At 33.6% G+C, this 19601-nt stretch overlaps 1 protein-coding gene across 1 annotated transcript in view; it reads right to left on the minus strand.

Annotated features, from left to right (window-relative positions):
- Positions 1-19601, minus strand: part of DYNC2H1 (dynein cytoplasmic 2 heavy chain 1) — a 144699-nt gene that overhangs the window by 114135 nt on the left and 10963 nt on the right. Inside the window, 26 exon segments of the mRNA XM_030946228.1 lie at positions 537-736; positions 1548-1663; positions 2240-2463; positions 2597-2779; positions 3078-3260; positions 3724-3926; positions 5443-5593; positions 6041-6160; positions 6249-6361; positions 6523-6640; positions 6730-6831; positions 6833-6863; positions 7593-7975; positions 8162-8332; positions 8868-8982; positions 9074-9229; positions 10048-10253; positions 11033-11182; positions 12675-12802; positions 14045-14160; positions 15412-15539; positions 15988-16216; positions 16305-16444; positions 18556-18654; positions 18765-18917; positions 19415-19510. Coding sequence (XP_030802088.1) covers positions 537-736; positions 1548-1663; positions 2240-2463; positions 2597-2779; positions 3078-3260; positions 3724-3926; positions 5443-5593; positions 6041-6160; positions 6249-6361; positions 6523-6640; positions 6730-6831; positions 6833-6863; positions 7593-7975; positions 8162-8332; positions 8868-8982; positions 9074-9229; positions 10048-10253; positions 11033-11182; positions 12675-12802; positions 14045-14160; positions 15412-15539; positions 15988-16216; positions 16305-16444; positions 18556-18654; positions 18765-18917; positions 19415-19510 — 4014 coding nt within the window.

Genomic DNA, 19601 nt, shown 5'->3' on the forward strand with positions numbered 1-19601 from the left:
TTTAAATAATAGATAATAGCAGATATATTTAGAATTATGATACTAAAGTTTATGAAGAAATTTATTTTACATTTTAGAAGCATTTCACTAAATTACTAATACAAAAGTAATAGCTATCTTTGGGCATATTTTTAATGAGAATTTAACAAATCTTCAGTCATAAAACTTCATCCAGTTCTGCAGTAAATAAAAACTAGGCAGAGAACTGCTTGCAAAAATCAAATATTCACATGTTTCATTCTTTCACGGTCCAAAATTTTCACTGGTGTTTGTATCTGGCTTGAATCAAACTGTGTATCACATCATCACATCTTAATTTTCCTTGCACTATTTTTGTTTCAATTACATAACTGATCTACATCGCTTTGAACATACATCTAATTTTTTGTATACATGTGATTAGAATCTAACAACCAGTTATTCTCACTTTTTTAGAAATGATTTTTCAAAAGAAAACACAAATTAGTTAAATGAATGTAATATGAATCAATTCTAATTCAGAATAATACTGTTTTGTTGCTGTAGTTGATGTTTACCTGTGTGCTTATAATTTCCAAGTTTGCCTCCTCAAAGACTTGTTGTAAAGCTGCAGTTAACTCAGCATATTCCACATCTTTAAAATCAGTGCCAGGAAATACATCTTCAACCAGCTCATCAAAACGAGTGCAGTCTGCAAATGTAAGCTTTGATGTGGTGTTCAGTCGCAAAGCTTGAACCACTATGTGACTTTCATTAACTGAAAAGAAAAACAAAGAAAACAGATCAGTTTAAGCTGTATCAACACTGCTCATACGTTGAAAGTAGAATTGGAGCACAGATTCCAGAATTTCAGTTCATGTACCATTCTACTTGCAAGCTAGGTATTTTAAGTACAATATATGCCCACAAATGCATTTTATACAGATATGAGGAGGTTATGATGTTGGTCGGATGCAGACCATGTTTTATGTCAAAATCTGCAAACTTTCAAATATATACTGGTTAAGCAAACAGAAACCAGTAGCTGTCTCCTAAAGATGTGAAATGCTCATCCATTCCATATTCTTTAATTCCCTCTCATTTAACATCTAAACAATAACTTAAAAAAATATTTAAAAAATGCAGTGACACAGTCTAGTCCAATATATTTCTATCATTCCTACCTATCCTTATATTTGTCTACCAATCTGAATCTAGTGCCATGTGACAATTTTTGCAAAACTCAGAGTCAAAATGCTCTGATAACTAATGAATACTGACAGCATCAGATGATCAACTTTCCTGTCCTAAGCCAAGTGAAAACAAGACTTTGAGAATCATTTAAAATTATTCCCAAATGAAGTACTGTAATCTGTGATCTTATCATAATATAAAAACTCAATCTAGACTACGATAAATCTTTTGTGATCTCCTGGTGAAGGTGGGCTTCCATAGATATTTTCTTCTTTCCTAAATTGCCTACAGATACAAGCCATGGTTTTTTAAAACTCAAGTGAACAAGAAAGCTGGAGTGAATTATATTTGTATAAGATCCTAAAAAATCAAAAGTTTGGTATGGTCAATCTTACCTTCTTGCTTTGCATCGCTTTTCTTCAGCTGATGAAGAAGACTGCCACAGCCTTTCAAAACAGTCTTCAGTGCTCGTAAACCCCAATCATAGTGCTGCTGTGGTGTCAGAAGCTCCCTGAATTTAAAAACAACAATATTGCAATAAGCTCTAAGTGACAGCATCTGAAATTTTGGGTTGGTGAATGAACACACTTATAATTAAGGTTTGATCAAAAAAGAAACTGTCACATATTTGTAGTGCCATCTGAAATGCATCTCAGAAATACCGCAATGGCACTCTGGAATTTTCAGTGGTTATATTCAACACGTATTTATTATTGACTCTAACAGCATTCACTATAACTTCTGATCTTTGTACTCTCTAATGCACATAGTTTTAACCAAACAGGCACTTGCATTTCAACAGTTTTGAGAGTTCAATACAACACAATGCTTGTCAGCATTCATATGCTCACATTTATATTTAGTGAGATCCCAGGGGAGCAGCAATTTGCTCCCTTGTTGTAACTGAATTCAAGATATTTTCACATCTCAACCTCCCAATATATTGCAGTATTTCAACTTTATAAGTTAAAAGTATCCATACAGAGATTTGCATGGTAAACCATTTAGATTTAAGAGCTACAAGGGTAGAAAGTTAGAAAGGTAACTTTACTAAGGAGGGGAGAGGCGGGGGGAGGTGAAAGCTTACCTTGCTAGATTAAAAATAGCCACTAATTTTCTACCCAGTATTTTAGCATCCTTAAAGCCTTCTGAATACAATATAACTTCTGCAATGAGTTCATTGTCTGGATGAGTCATGGCAACTGGTCTGAAAAGTTGCTTGAGGTTATCAGGCAGTTTTTGTCTTCCTCCATAACCTTTTCCAGCAGGATTCAGAGTGATAAAAATTCCAGAATTCGGATCCATTTCAACCTAGCATTAGAAATGCATTGTAATGATATATTGTCAGATGAAACAGTATTGAGAAATGCTGGGTGGAGTATGCTTCATTACAGAAGTCAGTTTTTAAGCGTGGCTGAAACAAGATAATGAAGTTTTGCTGTACCTTTTTGCCAAGCATCTCACATACAGGACTGTGTTTCTTCAACGCATGTTGAATGGTCTGAACCTGCATGGATACTGCAGACAGAACAGCTTCCTCGAGCCTATTGAATTCATCAAAACATCCCCAGGCACCACACTTCACTAAGCCCACAAATATGCGTCCCATTGACTTCACATCAATGCCCTTGAAATTGAAAAAAATGTTGTCAAAATTCAAATAACAAGAAAATATAAAAGAATGTCTTCCCATCCACTAAAAAGCAGGTCCTTGAAAATATCCACAAATTTGTAAGGGCAACTGAAAAATTATCAGAATAATTTCCATAATAATTTCAATACAACTACTACTACTACAACTATGACTACTACTACTACTACTAATAATAATAATAATAATTTAATATTATTTCTGGAATATAATATTGCTTTATGAAGTATGGGTGTAGATATCCATTTCCGAAATTAAACTAAACCATATTCACCTCATCACAATTAAAGACTAATACTTGTCTTCCAAGAATCCCACCCAAGGCTTTCACTGATTCTGTCTTCCCAGTTCCAGCTGGACCATAGGGATTTCCTCCAAGGCCCATCTTCATGGCCTGAGTAAGAGTTAGGTAACACTTATCTGTCAGAGGTGTATAAACAAGTTTTGGGGAAATCCCCTGCAGAAACAAAACAAATTATATTGATTGGTAAACAGAAAATACTGGCAATTTAATTACTTTAATTTTATTCATAAGTAATTAATTTGATAATATAAAGCAACCGCCAAAATTTCTGTCTCATTAAGAACACAAATTTGTTTACAAAGCTGTCCTGGTTCTCTGTCAAATGCCAATGTTTTGTTCCATTTTTTTCACAACTACAGATGCAACTGCACTCGGATACATAAAAGCAAGTATATTAAAAACTATGTAGATGATAATTTGATACAATTTACATTTACCCCATCAGCATTAGGAATGAAAATTATTACCCTATCTTTTAATATTATCTATGAAATAGCATGTTAAGGACATAACAAAGTTTAGAAAAATGACAACAGTTCGGAGACAATCAGCAGCATGTATGAAATGAGGAAGTGTTTGAGTCATATATAAAAGCCACTACGTAAAAATACCACACCTGATATTCATAAGTATATTGGAGTTCAGCATCTACCATCTGAACATAACATTTTTGGTTGTTCATATAAAATCTCAGCTGCTTCTTCCAAGCCCAGTCTTCAACACTGTGCACCTCAGCTTGATTCAGCTGTTTCACCACATCAATGTTATGAATAATATCAAGAATCAGAGCTTTAAGCTTGAGCTCAAGAATTCCAGATTCTACAAATAATCACACCAAAAGAAAAAATCATTCTTGTATAGCAAAGAAGACACACATTACCCATTCACAAGTTCATTGTGCTGCTTTCTATTATCAGCAGATTTTATTTACATCTTGTTTGAACTATATAAAGGGGTTTTTTATTTCCTAAAGCAAGCAGCATAAAATAAGATCCTGACAGACAATGTAAATCATGTAACTTTAGTCATTTTGATGTGACTTTGTCTGCCTCTACGTGGTGGGGCGGGGGGGAAGGTGGGGTTTGAGACAGAGGAAGAGGGGGAGAGGAAAAAGGAGAGGGAGAGGCTTTTCTGCCAAGCAATTTATGCCAAGAGTGTTAAGAGCCATGCCCACTTCAGCAATCAGTGTGGCTCAACCTGCTGAGTGAACTATTGAGCATCTGACAACCATACTACACACACTCTGGAGATTTTACTCAGAATAATTATGGTGATGTGGAGTGAAAGTTCATTAACAGATTGGGTAAATTAAGTATACTCTTAGAGCATATTGTTTCATTTAGTTTCATTGAAAGAAATCAATGTTTATGTGTTTCTATACCATTTCATGATGAGAATTAAATCAAAGTAAGTGAGAATAATCATGACTCACTTCATAATCCCACCTGTTTTCCAAAATAAAACATAAATGTACTGTATTATACAAGAGATGAAACGAACACTCTTCTGTAACTGAGAGAATTTCTCAAACAGCTATAGAAAGAGCACAGAAAGGGAGTTCAGATAAAGAAATACGCTTACATACTTCTGGAGGTAGGTGATATGAATCCTGATTCTAAATAATGTATCAGATGTTTACAGTTCACAAATTGTAAGCTAGAATTTAATGCAGTAAGCAGCTATACAAATATGGTTGAAGATTATCAACTACATATTGAGTCTTTTTATACCTAAGATAAAAGCCATCTCACCTAACCTGCAGTGTAGACTTTTTTTATCTGAAGTAGTCACTCAAAGCCCCACCTCTTGTCAAAAAGAAAAAAAGCACTCAGAGGCATAATTATTCTAACCCATTCAGACTACGTAAGATTTAGAACAATCATGTCTCGAGAATAATTAGCTTATTTTGCCTCAAAGGTACTCAAAATTAGTAGCTCAGAGGCAGATGTGGACATCTAATATAGAAAAAGAGAATCACCTACACAGTTGTACAGAATATACTGGCTTGACACAATGTACCTCAACTGTTGTTTACCCACTTCCTGCGAAACAGTAGATACATAAGCTAAAAGATAGAAACTTACTAAAAAAGTTCAGAAAAGAGGTCTCCAAATATATAAATTCTCCAAGACAGTTTCTAAGATATATACAAAAATCCTTTTGTTTACTTTGAAATATTAATTACTCTAATCTTGGCTGCAATAGGTGACTGTATGTAACTCAGCTTTGTGAACTCAAAACACATTTATATAATTTCCTGTTTAAATAAACAATGTAAAATACTACACAACTGCAGTCATAATAAAGACTTATATATTAATTATCATTTTTTTACCTGTACTCCCAGTATCTTCCATGTCACTACCAATGCTAGTATAATGGTCCAGTTTAGCCGTGAGTTCTAACTCTAATTGTTGCAGATTATGGTTTTTGATAGCACTTTCAACATCTTCAGTGAACAGAATTTGTTCTGCCAAGGAAAGAATCTTTGGAAGAGAAAGTTCAAATTATATTTTATAAATACTGAACACATATAAAAATGAACCAGTTTTTCAATTAATTTGCAATTGCTTACTATGTCTGATATTTAAAATATTTTATTGTATAATTTTTAAACAAAGTTCTACATTTGCTATGACCTAAGAACAAATAAAGCCATCCAAAAACCTAGCAAAATTTTGCCTAAACTTACAACATAATCAAATACAGCAAGTCTTTTTCATTAAGCGGTATGTCAAAATGCCATGCAAAAGACTTGAATATTTCAAATGTTTGCAAAGGAATTTAATAAGAGCACATATTTTTAAGAACTGCTCTACATGATCAGTGAGTAAAATGGATTTGATTTGGGTTATTTTCTATCAAATCTAAAAAAAAATAACTTATTTGGTAATTCTAGGACGACACAATGGCACTGTTGGATCAACTACTACCTGGGAAGGAAAGAGCGATGGATCAATTGAACCTTGTGATTTTTTTCCAGCATCAACACAGTCAATTAACATTTTTTTCAGGGTCTCCTTCATCTCCAAAGCCAAACTGCTTAGCCACACCTGACAAAGAGACAAAAAACCTCAAAATTACATTAGGAATTAATATCTCAATGATGTTTGAACTACACTAGGATGTGATTTTTCTTACCTCCACATCATTTGATAGAAGAACTTTATTTCTAAGTGGCACAGTTTCTCCTTCTACAGACTTCATGGCAACTATGTATTTAAATTCTTCGTCAAAGCTCACACTATTAATGCCTATTAATCAGAAAACATCAATAAAGTTATATATTCTCAAAGTCAAACATTAATTACTAAGTGTCCAGTCATGGAAAGAGAGAAACTGCAACATATTATTTGGCTTCAAAGACGCTTATCTCTAAATAAGTAAATTTCACAAATAAAGATTAATGCATTACCAGCAAAAAGTTTCTTAAGATGAATCTGGATAACCAAAGGATTTGTGGACTGTCCTAAAATTTCTAATAAGTCATCATCTCCAACAAAATAGAATCTTGGAAAGGCTGACCGCTTTTCCTATATAAAAACAGAATAAACCAATTTTGTTGATTTAAACACAAGCTTACTGACTTTCTTTATTAAAAATGTATTAATGTTCACTGTACCTCTAAAAACTCATTCAGAGATTTCTGACACCTCTGAAGCTGGTCAAGTATGGTAGTTAAGGTATTTTTTATTCCTGCCCGGGCATTCAGTGAAGTTATCCTTATTGTCACTCTTAATATCTGACATAATGGACCTTGACAGAAAAAAAGATCATAAATTAATTATAATTTTAATTTAAATATGACATATATAAAGTTATGTAAATAAAAATTAACACATAAACAAGTAATATAAACAGCTGATATATAACTTTTAGGTTTTGGTACCAATGATGAAACATTTCAGAATTTACCTCAACGTCTCTCCAATGTAATTTAAGAACAACAGTTTCTCACTAAAATTTCTCTACCCTGAACAAAGAAAATTAAAATCTTGACTTTTATTTCCATTTAAGTCATTTCAACTCAGGCCAAGACAGATAATGGTACATATTTTTCCATATTTCTAAAACCTACTCCCTTTTTTATCTTTTTACTTGTTTGGAACAAATAAATCATCTGTTTCCTCCAAAACTGTGTGACTTTCTTAGTGAACAAAGTGATAGTCTTCACCATGATTCTTGAAAAAACAATTCCATCCCCTCTACTTCTGCTGCTAAGATTAACCTTGTGTTTGCCTGCCTTACTCACAACCTTTGATGCTTCACACCCTTCCTTTCTTCACATGTTTCCCATTAAATGAAAACATTACCACCTTTATTCAGATATATGTTGCCATCACACATATACATCTTCTGAATTCCTGCCACTGACCTTCTTGTGCATACATATGCCAATTGTTCCATATATTTTCACCATGAAGAATGTTCCAGACTACATGTCAAAAATACTACAAAAGGTAAGCTGCATTCCATAACACTAACCGAAAGTTTTCGTCAACTCTGCTAAAACGAGCTTGTTCTTTGGGTAGAGCTCCCCGACCAAATATTGGTTCCAAATAGACCCATTTCCTTTGAATTTGGTTTAAATTCTGCAGGTACTCATCCAAGTCAGCTAGCTTTTTTTCCCAGATGGACACTTTATCTTCAAAACCTTTGTAATATGGAGAGTCCTTAAGAGACTGTAGAAGACAGCGATGATCTCCAACTTGATTGACTGTGTCCTTCCAGTCTTTAATAAGCCTGATAGTCTTGCCTTGGCTATCTTCATAATCTGTTAACATGAAGACAGCTCCAACTCCCCAGAGTTCAAGCTCACGTAATGCTTCTCTGATTGTGATTTCACCTTGAGCTCGACAATTCAAATCCTATTTCAAAGCAAGAATAGATCTCATATGAAACTACAGAGCTTGCAATAAACTCTCCATTCAAAAATATAACACAAATTCTACTTCTACAGTATTTAAAATATATGCACATGGAACAACATATACCACATAAAGTAAGCCATAAAAAATCTATAGATCCTGTATTTAAAATTATTCATTTTATACCTTAAGTTCCATTGCTTTTTCAATAATGGCGTCTGTCACTTTTAATAGATCTCCAAATAGCAGACCCTCAAGTGTAGTGCCTCGGGGAAGACCCAGAAGACGAAAGAGATCCAGCCAATGGTCTGGAGAAAGATGTTCTCCTCTTACATATTTTAGGAGTGGAATTATCATCTATATAAAAAACACACAGGTAAATCCATCTAGTCGTTATGAAAATTGCATCTCTTTGATTATGGAGCGACATGCTACCCAAAGAAAAATAAAATCTAAATTCTTAAACTGAGGTACAATTTTTCCAGTTCCTGAATTTAAAGTTTGGGAGTATGATTCTGAAGACAACTCACAACTCTGTGTCTATGTAAGCTGTAATGACCATTCTGTTTACTGTAGAGAACTAAAGGTTCCCAAAATTAATTGAAATGTTCAAAACACTAGCAGAAGACATTTTGTTAAATATTAACATGGTTTTATTGTAAGAAATGAACAATGAGGTATAGAATGGAGTACATTACCTGGTAATACCAAAACGCTTTTTGTTTCACAGGCCTTTTTCATAGAATCACAGAATTATTTGGGTTGAAAATTACTTTAGAGATCACCTGGTTCCAACCCCCTCGCTGTGGGCAGGAACACCTTCCACTAGACCAAGTTGCTCAAGCACCACCCAACCTAGCCTTAAACATTTCCGGGGTAATTAGCATCTTACTTTATATTTGTCCACTTCTTTTTGCAACTTTACTGTCATTACAGTATGTTCTTCCATCTTCCTTAGTCTGTCATGCCAGTTAAACAAAAATTCTTCAAATAGGTATATCTTACTTCTGCATGAAAATCAGACATAAAAAGGTCATAAAAACACAATACCACAACCACACTTGTACACCCATTAAAAATAAAGGAACAAAATGTCACCTAAAAGTAATCCAGTCTTCTTTGGCTTTTTCCTGAAAACCTTGATAAAACTCTTCATACAGTGCCCAGACGTCTGCACAAGTCTGAATATCTTGACTTACAGCTTCTGACAATGATAAGTCAGGCTCTTCCAACTTAAAATGACGGCATTCTTCACTGCATAAAAAGATCATTGCATTATGCATTACATTATTCCACTGTACTTTTGTGGGTTAAGAAATGTTACCATACAGAAATCATCATACTTTTTTTAAGAAAAGTCATTGGCTTTATTGGAGAATATTGCTGCCAACTGTATTTTCCTTATAATCTCCTTCTTGAATAGAAATAATAAAGAAATATGAGTGATAACTCTTTTACACAATAACCTTCTCCCATATTCACAATTATTTTCCATAAACTTTCATTTATTTTTTATTTATGAGAAAGGTGAATTAATTTGTGCCTTCAAAATCAAAGCTGGAAAGAAAACAATGTTGAATTGATCATTTGTTCCTGGTGGTAAAAAAATATACTAATTTTATTTGCCATCATTTACATGCCAAGGTAAGTTAAATAGAAAACATCATCCTCAAGATCTGCAATAATGAGCCCAGACACTTACTGGGAGAGGTGAGCTCCCGTCCACTTAAGTTACAAGAGGTTCTTTTTGGACCAATATCCCAAACCTTCTCTTAGTGAGAATTTCAAAAGTCAGAAATAAGCCTTTAGCGTACAAACTTCCTTTTGCAAGACCTTAAGAGATTTCTCAATTTATTTATCCAAAAACACCTAGAAAAACTTAGCTTAAGAAATTAATGTTATGTAAAACCAACAAAAAGGACCCTGAAAAGCTAATGAAAAACATATAAAACAAATTGAATTACTTACAATATCTGTTGTGATAAAAATTAGTGAACATTTTCGGAGATACTATTGCTGTAAAAGATCAAAACATTAATTAATAAGATATACAGGGAAATAAACACACATACATGAGTTTTTCTTTGATGGTTTTAAGTTCATCAAATTCTTTTTTTTTTTCCTTTATCATCTGAGCACTTTTCTCGAGTACATCTTGACCACCTGTTTCAATTACATCATCACTTGGCTTTAGCTGATCCCAGCGAGCTTTAAATTTTTCCACATCTTGAAGATATATATTGATACGTGAAAGCACATTTCCTTTCATCACTTCCATCTGCAAAGCAATAGGCAAAATTACATTATTTAATGGTTTGTATCTACAATTATTATCAAAATCTATGCATCAACTTCAAAACTTGATAATGACTACTTGATCAAAAATCAAACTCAAAAAACTTCTTGTATAATACCTGAAGAAATAGTTCAACTTTATTCTCCTCACTCTGTTTTTCTTTTAAAGAGGGCACTACTTTTTTTATTATGCTAGTACTTGAGACCCATTTATTCAGCCTATGCTACCTACTTAGGTTTGCCTCTCATAGCATATAGGAAAAATGCTATATGTATGGCAAATTGATATCTTCAGTAGAACTTCAAATGAGTTAAGTGGTTTGCCTATGGACTTGAATTACAGGACTGTGCATAGGTTAGCAAAGTTGAGTGAAAAGAAAATAAAATGCTTCAATACTAAAATCATGATAAAGAAATGAAAATGCTCTCTTTAAACTGTTATCCTCTTTTCCTCTGTTAACCATTGCATTTATTAAGCTATTTCTGTCACCAGAAAGTTGTTTTGAGACAGAACTACTACAATACAAACTTATTTTAGCATCAGTTCAACGAAAGCTTCCCCTAGTTACTGCTTCAGAGTTAACAGTTACTTCTTAAGAGTCTAAGTATTCTTCCTTAGACAGCTCTCCCTCAACTCAGTAATACTCATGTTATTTTTGAACTGACAATATTTGTGGATTTAATCTAAAAAAAAGTATTGTTCCAGACATATTCAAAATAATTTCAACATTTTCAAGTAAAACTTTAAGCTTTCATTTGTACCTGTTCGGCAATCATAAGCTGGTGGCTTTCCATCATTAACTCAAATTTATCCCATGTAGCTCTTAGGTTACTGATACTATCCAAACCTGCACCAGCCACAGTTCGCAGAAGTTTGTTTTTATCTTCAGCCTCTTGAAACAGGAGAAAAATCTAAAATTGGAAAGATCAAAAATAAGTGTGCATGTAAAAATTCAGCAAATCCTGTTTACCTAAAGCAAATACATATGAATCACCAATTCTGTATGCACAGATAATAAGCTTATATACAATTGCTTTTTTAATATTGCTTATAGAATAATATTAAAATATTTGAAAAAAAATAGTATCCGAGGTATTTAGAGAAATTCTAAACCTTGATCCTAGCATGAGATATACAGAAGTGAATGTCAGCTATGAAAGAGATAAGTGCCACCTTACATATTGCAGAGATCAACTCAGTTAAATTGAAGAAGAGCAGCAGAGCAACAGGATGCAATAAATCTGTGCATATGTTTGCTGGTTTTGGCTGGGATGCAGTTCATTTTTCTCTTAGTACATGTTCTGGACTGCTCAAAGTGCTTATAAAAGAATTGGAAAAGGAGACCAGTCTGTGAGATGAAAAAGTTTACTGGTGATACTATGTTATTTCTGGCATTAAAATACTTCACCTGAGAAGAACTACAGAATGAATGCATAAGAAATAATGACTGATGATACTGGTGACAAGCAAAATTCACGTAGATAGCCATGAAGTGACATAAATGTGAAAAAATAAATTTCACATATACAAGTTGAGTCCTAAGATAAAAACTGCACTTGACTGCTATCTTAGGGTTATGAGAACTAGTTTTACCAAAATGTGAGCTTAATCTAAGGAGTAGGAAGCAAAAAATATTATGAGTCACAGACACCAAAAAGATAATAAGAGGTAATATTACAATTTCATCATGTAAATCCATGGTTTATTAAGATCTTAAATACTTAGAAAAATATGTTGATCACACAGAAAAATGAAACAGAAAGAAAAGGCTTCTCAAAAGGCAACAAGGATAATCAAAGTTATGAGCGGCTTATGAATAAGAAAACATGAGGCTAACTAACACTCTTCAATCTACAAGAGAGATCACTGATATAAGACACAATAAAGTAGAATACAGTCATGTGCCATGAAAAGGAAGAATAGGAACTGTTTGGTCCATATCTCTTCCAATATAAGACATAAATGGTATGAAGTTAACAGGGGCCAGTTGGAAAAAAGAATAAAAAGAGGGGTTCTAGATGTAATGGGTAATTGATCTACACTTTACCAGAGTATATTTTGGATGTCAAACACATGTCTGCTCTCAAGAGAAGACAAGGTAAGGCTGTGGAAAAGAAATCCACTGAGTGTTACTATATGCTCAGGAACCACATAAAACTCAACAAGGTTCAGGTTGAAGGTTAGAAGTCAAAAGCATCAAAAAAGCTACCCTGACTTTATGTTTTCCCCTAAATAAATCACTCCACTGCTGGACACAAATTACTGTGCTACAAGGACTACTGCCCTGACCCTATGTGACCTGAGCATGATCTTTATTAGTTATTATTAAATGTAAGTTTCCATACTATAAAGTAATTACAGTTTTACACCTGTTGCTCTGAATGGAATGAAATAGTATCTTACCCCCTCTTTTCGTTCATGTAGGCTTAAATATTTTAAATTGTCTTCTGCTATTTCCTCTACAGTCTGGGGCCTAATCACTAGTGTTTCCATGGCATCAGTGAGAAATGTAGAAACATCACAGAGGTGAGCTACACAAAGATGGAAAACAAAGTTATTGTGGAGAGAATATTTCTAGTTTTAAAAATCCAAGTCAGAAAAATGCACAAATATACAGCATTAGTCATAAGTATGCAAAGTATTTGTTTGAAAATTGCAGACTCCAATCTTGTCTACTACCTGAACAAAAACTGTGCATTTATGTTTACAAGTAGCTTTTCAAATGTAATCCACTGCATTCAGTGTATGATTTAGACCATAAGTATCAGAGCTCCTTCTGAACATTAAACATAAATACGAGGCATTTATTGAAATACTTTCAAAGGCTGTAAAGGTCTTTTTTTTTTTTAGGTAAACAGATATAAATTGCTTGTGGGTTCTTTGGGGGTTTCTTCTGTTTATTTTGGTTTGAGTCTTTTAAAGAGGCTAACTAACTAAACCCACCTTGCTTTACATATTGAAAAGACTCACAAACAAATGTCTGCATAAGCTATAATGTTGTATTTACCTGCCAAGGTAAATCTCTTTTGATACTGAGAAAGAGCTGTACACCTCCAGGAAATCTTTCAGAAAAGATTCACCTTTCAGGCTATGAAATTATTCACTTTCACGCACAATCTCTGTTATCTGTTTTTTGTGACAACCATTAGATTTAAAGCACAAAGCACTGTTGCTCCCCATCATCTATGCTTTTTTCCACTTTGACCTGCTGTTCCACATATAGGTCAACCACCCAAAACAGGGAAATGTTTTGTGTTCTTCAACATGGTTTTAACAGTTTTGACAAGCAGCTCTATGGAATAAATCCAGATTATTTTAGACTCTTCATGAAGTATTTCAAATTTGTAAAAGAAAAATCTAATAGCATTTTTATTACATTTTATGACACCTTCTCAGGCACCTAGGAAATTTTCCTCCCTCAAACATTAAATAATTTTTTTTCTCTGAAGCAACAAAATTTTTCTTCAGATAAAAGAAACAGGCAAAACCATGTTCATATGTGTTCTTTTACATCTGTAACAGAGGTGGTCCAAACAAGAAAACAGGAAAGATACACAATGGACATCAAAGGGTCCTAGGCTATGTCTGTAGTGAAAAAGTAATATTGAGGAATACACAGCTGTAACAGATTACTTTCTCTGCGTTGTGATTTCTGCAGTTCACTGTGCCTGAAAGTAAAATATTTCTATAAGAACGTATTTACATTAACACAAATGTGCCCAAGTACAACAGAAACAAACAAAACTAAAATACTGTTCATTGATATTATTTACCTTGAATAGATTTTCGCAAAGAAACAACTAGAACGTCGTACAACTTCTGGATAAAATCATCAATCACAGTTTTCACAGGGTTGCAATTCACAGTTAAACAATCTATTCTGATCGTGCTTCAAAAAAAAGATATTAAAAGACAGCAAATATTCAGTAGCATACTTACACGTTAGTATCTCTACATCTATGCACAAGTATAGTTTACCCTAACTTATAGTTTAATCAGAAATTTCCCTTATAATTCTACAAGTGAAAGTCATAGCTTCTTGAGAAATTAAGCCACAGTATTGACATTTTTACAATTATGTATATATACTTTCAGTTTTATGGGGACTGAGGTCCAATGCTTTGCTTCTCCAAATAGTTAGAAAATGGCTTGATTTTATATAGCCAGTGTCATAAAATCCTGAAAGGCTATTACCATACTCAAAAGAAAAATACTTTCATTATTTGTATATTCATGTCTTTAATTCTCTGATTTCCATCACAGTTTCCTAACTCAGCCTTCAACAGCAATAAGAACTGAAGAAAAGCCATAGAGAGTGATTTCAAGGCCCCATATCTAATATATCAGTGACCATAAGCAGATACCTAAAGAACACTATGAAGAAGGTCTACCTTACTTGATATCTTCCTGACTGTCCTCCCTCAACACTAATCTTTTCACCTCATGGATTTCTTAGCAACATGTTCCATCTGCCTATGAGGCACATCAGCCAGCTTCTCTTCTATTCACCTCATTTTGTCCATGAAATCATGGAATTTTTACTATTCACTATAGTATCACTAGCCAGCAAGTTCTACTTCTCCAGCATGAAATGTCACATCTTTCTCCTTGCTCTAAACATGATTCCTACCAGTTTTACTTTAGAACTCTAACCATGCAGTACAATAGGTTCACGCGAATATACATAGGAATAAAAGCCTACCCTACCATATTTTAAACTATAGATTATAAGAGGTAATCAAATATTTCATTACAGGAATTGCTTCATGACAAACATTTGCTATGTCTGTTCCTAACTCCCATATATATTTCACATGTACAGGACTTATCTAAAAGATTTGTTAAAATATTATGTTGTGGAATATTTCAGAACTAGCCCTGAATTCTGAGGAAGTTTCCCGTTATATCAGGAGGAAGTAATTAATTTTCAGAGAAGGTGACACAAATAAAAGAGAGTATCTAAAAATAAAAATGAAAAATCGAAATCTAAACATTTAAAAACATTTAAACATTTTAAAACTACATACACATTTTAAAAACACTTGAAATTCTATCTATATCTTCATCTCTATTTTACTATTACCTTTAAAATATCTGATAGAATACATCATTCAAACAAAAGAATAGAGTTACACTATACCTTGGAAGACGTTCTGCTTCTTTCCCTCTCACTTTTAATGCCTTGAAATTTTTTTCCCAGTCCTGTTTGCTAGAAAGGTGTGTCTTCACCAAATGTTCCATATCTACTTGGCCAATTACAATCCATTCCTTTCCAACATTATTTTTTATTCCATGGAAAAGAAATATTTTCCAGATTAAAAAAATGTTTCTCAATAACATTAAAATATTTTAATAATGTTTTCAAGTTACATTCTCTTTAACCCTTGTGCTTCTTCAATTATCTGTACATTTTCTTAGTGCAAAAATCAGGAGGTAGAAAACAGTTCACACATTTAAGGATATTCAAACAGAAAGACTGACAAATCAGCTATTATACAGAGTATTCAAAAGGAACTATAGATATACTTCAAGTCAGACATGTGCTGAAGTGGTTGGCTTAACATGGATGGACTTGCTAAGCTTTTGCTTATACGCCTTGAAGAAAAGGACAACAATTCACATATGTCATTGCTCAGCTACTTCTAGAATGTCTAAAGCATAAAATGATGCAAATCTAAGTGAAAAAAAGTATGAGTAGGTCCACTATGGAAAATACCTTGAATTGATTAGAAACATCTGTCAGCCTTCTGAACAAATCCTCTGCTTTACTGAAAGCGGTCAGAAATCCATTTGCATTTCTTTCGGTCATAACAGTGAATATAGACTCATCTTCTGCCTCACTTACTCCCCTAAACTGATTTGGAATAGAGATGAATCTCTTCATTTCTCTGTAATATCTAGCTCGTACTTCTTCAAAAGGAGGTCTGAATTGCAAGCGACCTTGCCTAAAAAGTGAAACACATAACAGAAAAACTAGTACCTTAATGTAATCTGCACCCGAATATTTTCTTTTAAGGAAAAAAAAATTCTTACTTGAATGTCAGATCAATAATTATCTCTGGTAAATTCTCATTGAGTGCTTCTAAGCCCATTTGATACTGATGCTCCAGAGCTTTGTAAAGTTGATGATTCCAGTGTTGTCTCCAAGCTTTCATATCACTCGATTTGAAACCCTAAAATTTAACAATGTTTGTTTTTATTTTATTCCTCAAGCCATAATTATAAGATGAAACTTATACGGTATAAAATCCAAATACCAGAATCTTATTAAAATTCAGTAATCACACAGCTGGCACAGACCAGGTCATGGCACCAAGCTGGTCAGAGTTTAAGGACCATGTGGACAACATACTTAAGTCACAATGTTTAGTTTTAGATAGTCCTGCGAGGAGCAGGGAGTTGGTCCTTGTGGGCCCCTTCTGTCTCAAGATATGAGTTTTCGATTTTGTGACCAGTTATTGCATTTATTGCATTTATTTCAAATTAATATAGGAATAAAAAAAAATACAAATCAAACAGTCTCTGTGGTAAATCAACATAGCAGTTTCACTGATATTCATCACCCATTGGTTTAACCAGAATGTTCTTCAGGGTTACTCTAAAATGCACAGGACTCTGTTGGAAATAACATAAAGAGCTGGCTAAATATGAGACTTAAACCTGTATCACACCTTCTATTTTCTCATAGTATGTAAGCTACCTTTTAAATATTATTTATAAAAATTCTTGTGTGTTTCCACAGAACAATGTTAACTAATAAATTAATGTAAAATTTTACCTAAAGAACTCAGTTTTTCATTGAAATCTGCTTCACTGTAAGGACATGGAAAGTCTTACCATACAGTCAAGTTCTGTAAATCATAGAATATTCTGAGCTGGAAGGGACCCAGAAGGATCACCAAGTCCAACTCTTAAGTGAATTGTCCATACAGGGATCAAACCCATTACCTTGGCATTATTAGCACCCTGATCAACTGAGCTAAATGGTCATTTGCAAGTCATGAAGGGATTTGCAGAAGGACAACAGAAGCTAGGAAAAAAAGCTACAAACTCCGCCCAGCTTAAAAGGTTCTTTTGTTTAATTGGAGATTTTTAGGCAGGGCTTTGGAGGCAGTCCAGGGTTGCTGCAGGAAATTTTACAGTTAAGGTCTGTCCTACAATCCAAAGCTGCCTATAGGAGTTCTTCCAACATAAAGATTCTAGAGATTAAGAAAACCTGAAGTTGTCTTAATTAAGCCTTAAGACAATTATAACAGGGTTTTTAAAGAAATATGTAACATATTGATGACAACAGCAGTAAGACTACACCATCTTATTATTTTTGGAACGTGAAAAAAATATACATTTGGTTAAGTTTTATCACTTCTACTCAAAGATTTTTGAAGAGTGACTGAAAACAGTTCAGGTAATTTTCCATCTAAAAACATTTTGTAATATCAAAATAATTTTCCAACAGGTCCTAAAGGAAATCTAGATTCTTTTCATAAAATATACCAACTTAAAGATAAAAATCCACAAATTAAACTTGAAAAGAAACCAAGCCAGATTATTTTTATATTATCTTGAGAGAATGAAAACAAAATTAGAAGTAAAATACTGTAAAGACACTGCATTTATTTGACTAGCAAATACCAACAAAAGTAATCTGCATTTGCATTATAAAGGATAAGAACAACATATCCATCCAAGAATACAGTCCTTTGATTGCTGAAGGCTATAGGAAAAACTAAAGTGGCTTGAATAATATCTGGCTTGAAAAATAGCTTACTTTAAAAATATGGTATTTTTAATCAAAATCATTATCATCTTAATGACACTAAGGGTCTGCTCCAACCTTAGCAATTCTATGAGTCTACTCAAAAAGTTGTCGGTTGATAAGTGAACAAAGAAAACTATGTTTTTCTCATTATTTCAGGCAGAAATGCATTTTGATTCCAAATTTTATACATTTGTTTTATTCTGCGTGTATCAGTCATTATCTGTATCAATTTCTTCATTTTATCTTGCATTAATGGCTCAGACACAACGGATCTACCTTACCCAAGATTTTCCCATTTCCACATCTAACATCTGTCATTGACCAAAAGTTCTTCTCCCATTGCTAGTATGACATAAAAAAATTATCTCCATCCTCCTCATCTGTGATTTTATCTTACATCTGGCATTAACTAGGACACAGATGTTTTCCTAAGACAACTAGTAACTCCTTAATCAGAATCTTAAATCTTGATTACTACTGAAAAGTCAAATGTTCATAGTTTGCAGTAGGAAAATCAAACCCTGCCTGTGACTCGAGGCTGGCAAAACCAGTTCTGAGTTCCTGAAGTCCGTCTTTCCAACGCTGCTGCTGCCGCAGTAGATCAATATTCATAAGTGACGTGACCTGTTAAAATAATTTTAAGGAATAATAAACATACTCATCATCATGTAAATTAAAGAAAGGTTAAGGTATGCTGTAACAGACATGACTTTAATTTCATCTGGAAAATATACCTTTTGAATGAAGTTTGTGTGCCACTTTCTTAGTTTTCTATTTTCAGTGGAAATCCGTTCAGCAGCACCTTGGAGTTTTTGGATATAAGCCTCCAGTTCTCTGGGATTATCCCATGTTATTTGAGCTTTTCCTCCAGGACCTGATTTTGGATGCTTTAAAAACACACAACCTTTGTAGCATTTAATGACAGTCTATCAACCAACACCCAGAAGTGATAATATAACAAAAATGGTTTTATTCCTAGCAAAACAAATGGAGGATCTCTCTTTCCCTAGCTGCAATAGAGACAAAATATTCTGGCAAATCACAGACATGTAGGGGCATAGCATTATAGCTACATCAGTGCACTAGAGAGGGATTCATGACAGACTCCTAACAGAGTTTGAAATAGATCAACTGATGTTGAGACTGCTGCGCCACAAACATAAGCAGACATCTGAAGATGAGAGGACACCTTAAACACCTCTCCTGGTCTTTGTTCTGCACAGATCAAAACCAAAAATGTGACATTAATAATTGCTAATCAATTTCCCCTGTTTATCAAGAAATTATTTTTTTAATAACAATGCAATAAATGTAAAAAAAGCATCACAGAATATGCACAGATACCACTGAAATTAAAAAGACTAAGATAGGGGAATTTTTTCACCTTAATTATCTGTTCAAATGCTAGAGCAGATTGTAACATCATTGGCTTTTGACTCCAAATCATTTGTTGATCAATAGAATTATAGAAATGTGCCACCTGTAAAAAAAGGAGAGCTTAAATTTAAAAGAAGACATAAAAAGTCTCATGTCACCTTTGCCCTAGCTGTAGGGGTATCCCAGATATCAAT

This window comes from Camarhynchus parvulus, chromosome 1 (genome assembly GCF_901933205.1).
Source record: "Camarhynchus parvulus chromosome 1, STF_HiC, whole genome shotgun sequence".
In the NCBI taxonomy this organism is placed as follows: Eukaryota; Metazoa; Chordata; class Aves; order Passeriformes; family Thraupidae; genus Camarhynchus; species Camarhynchus parvulus.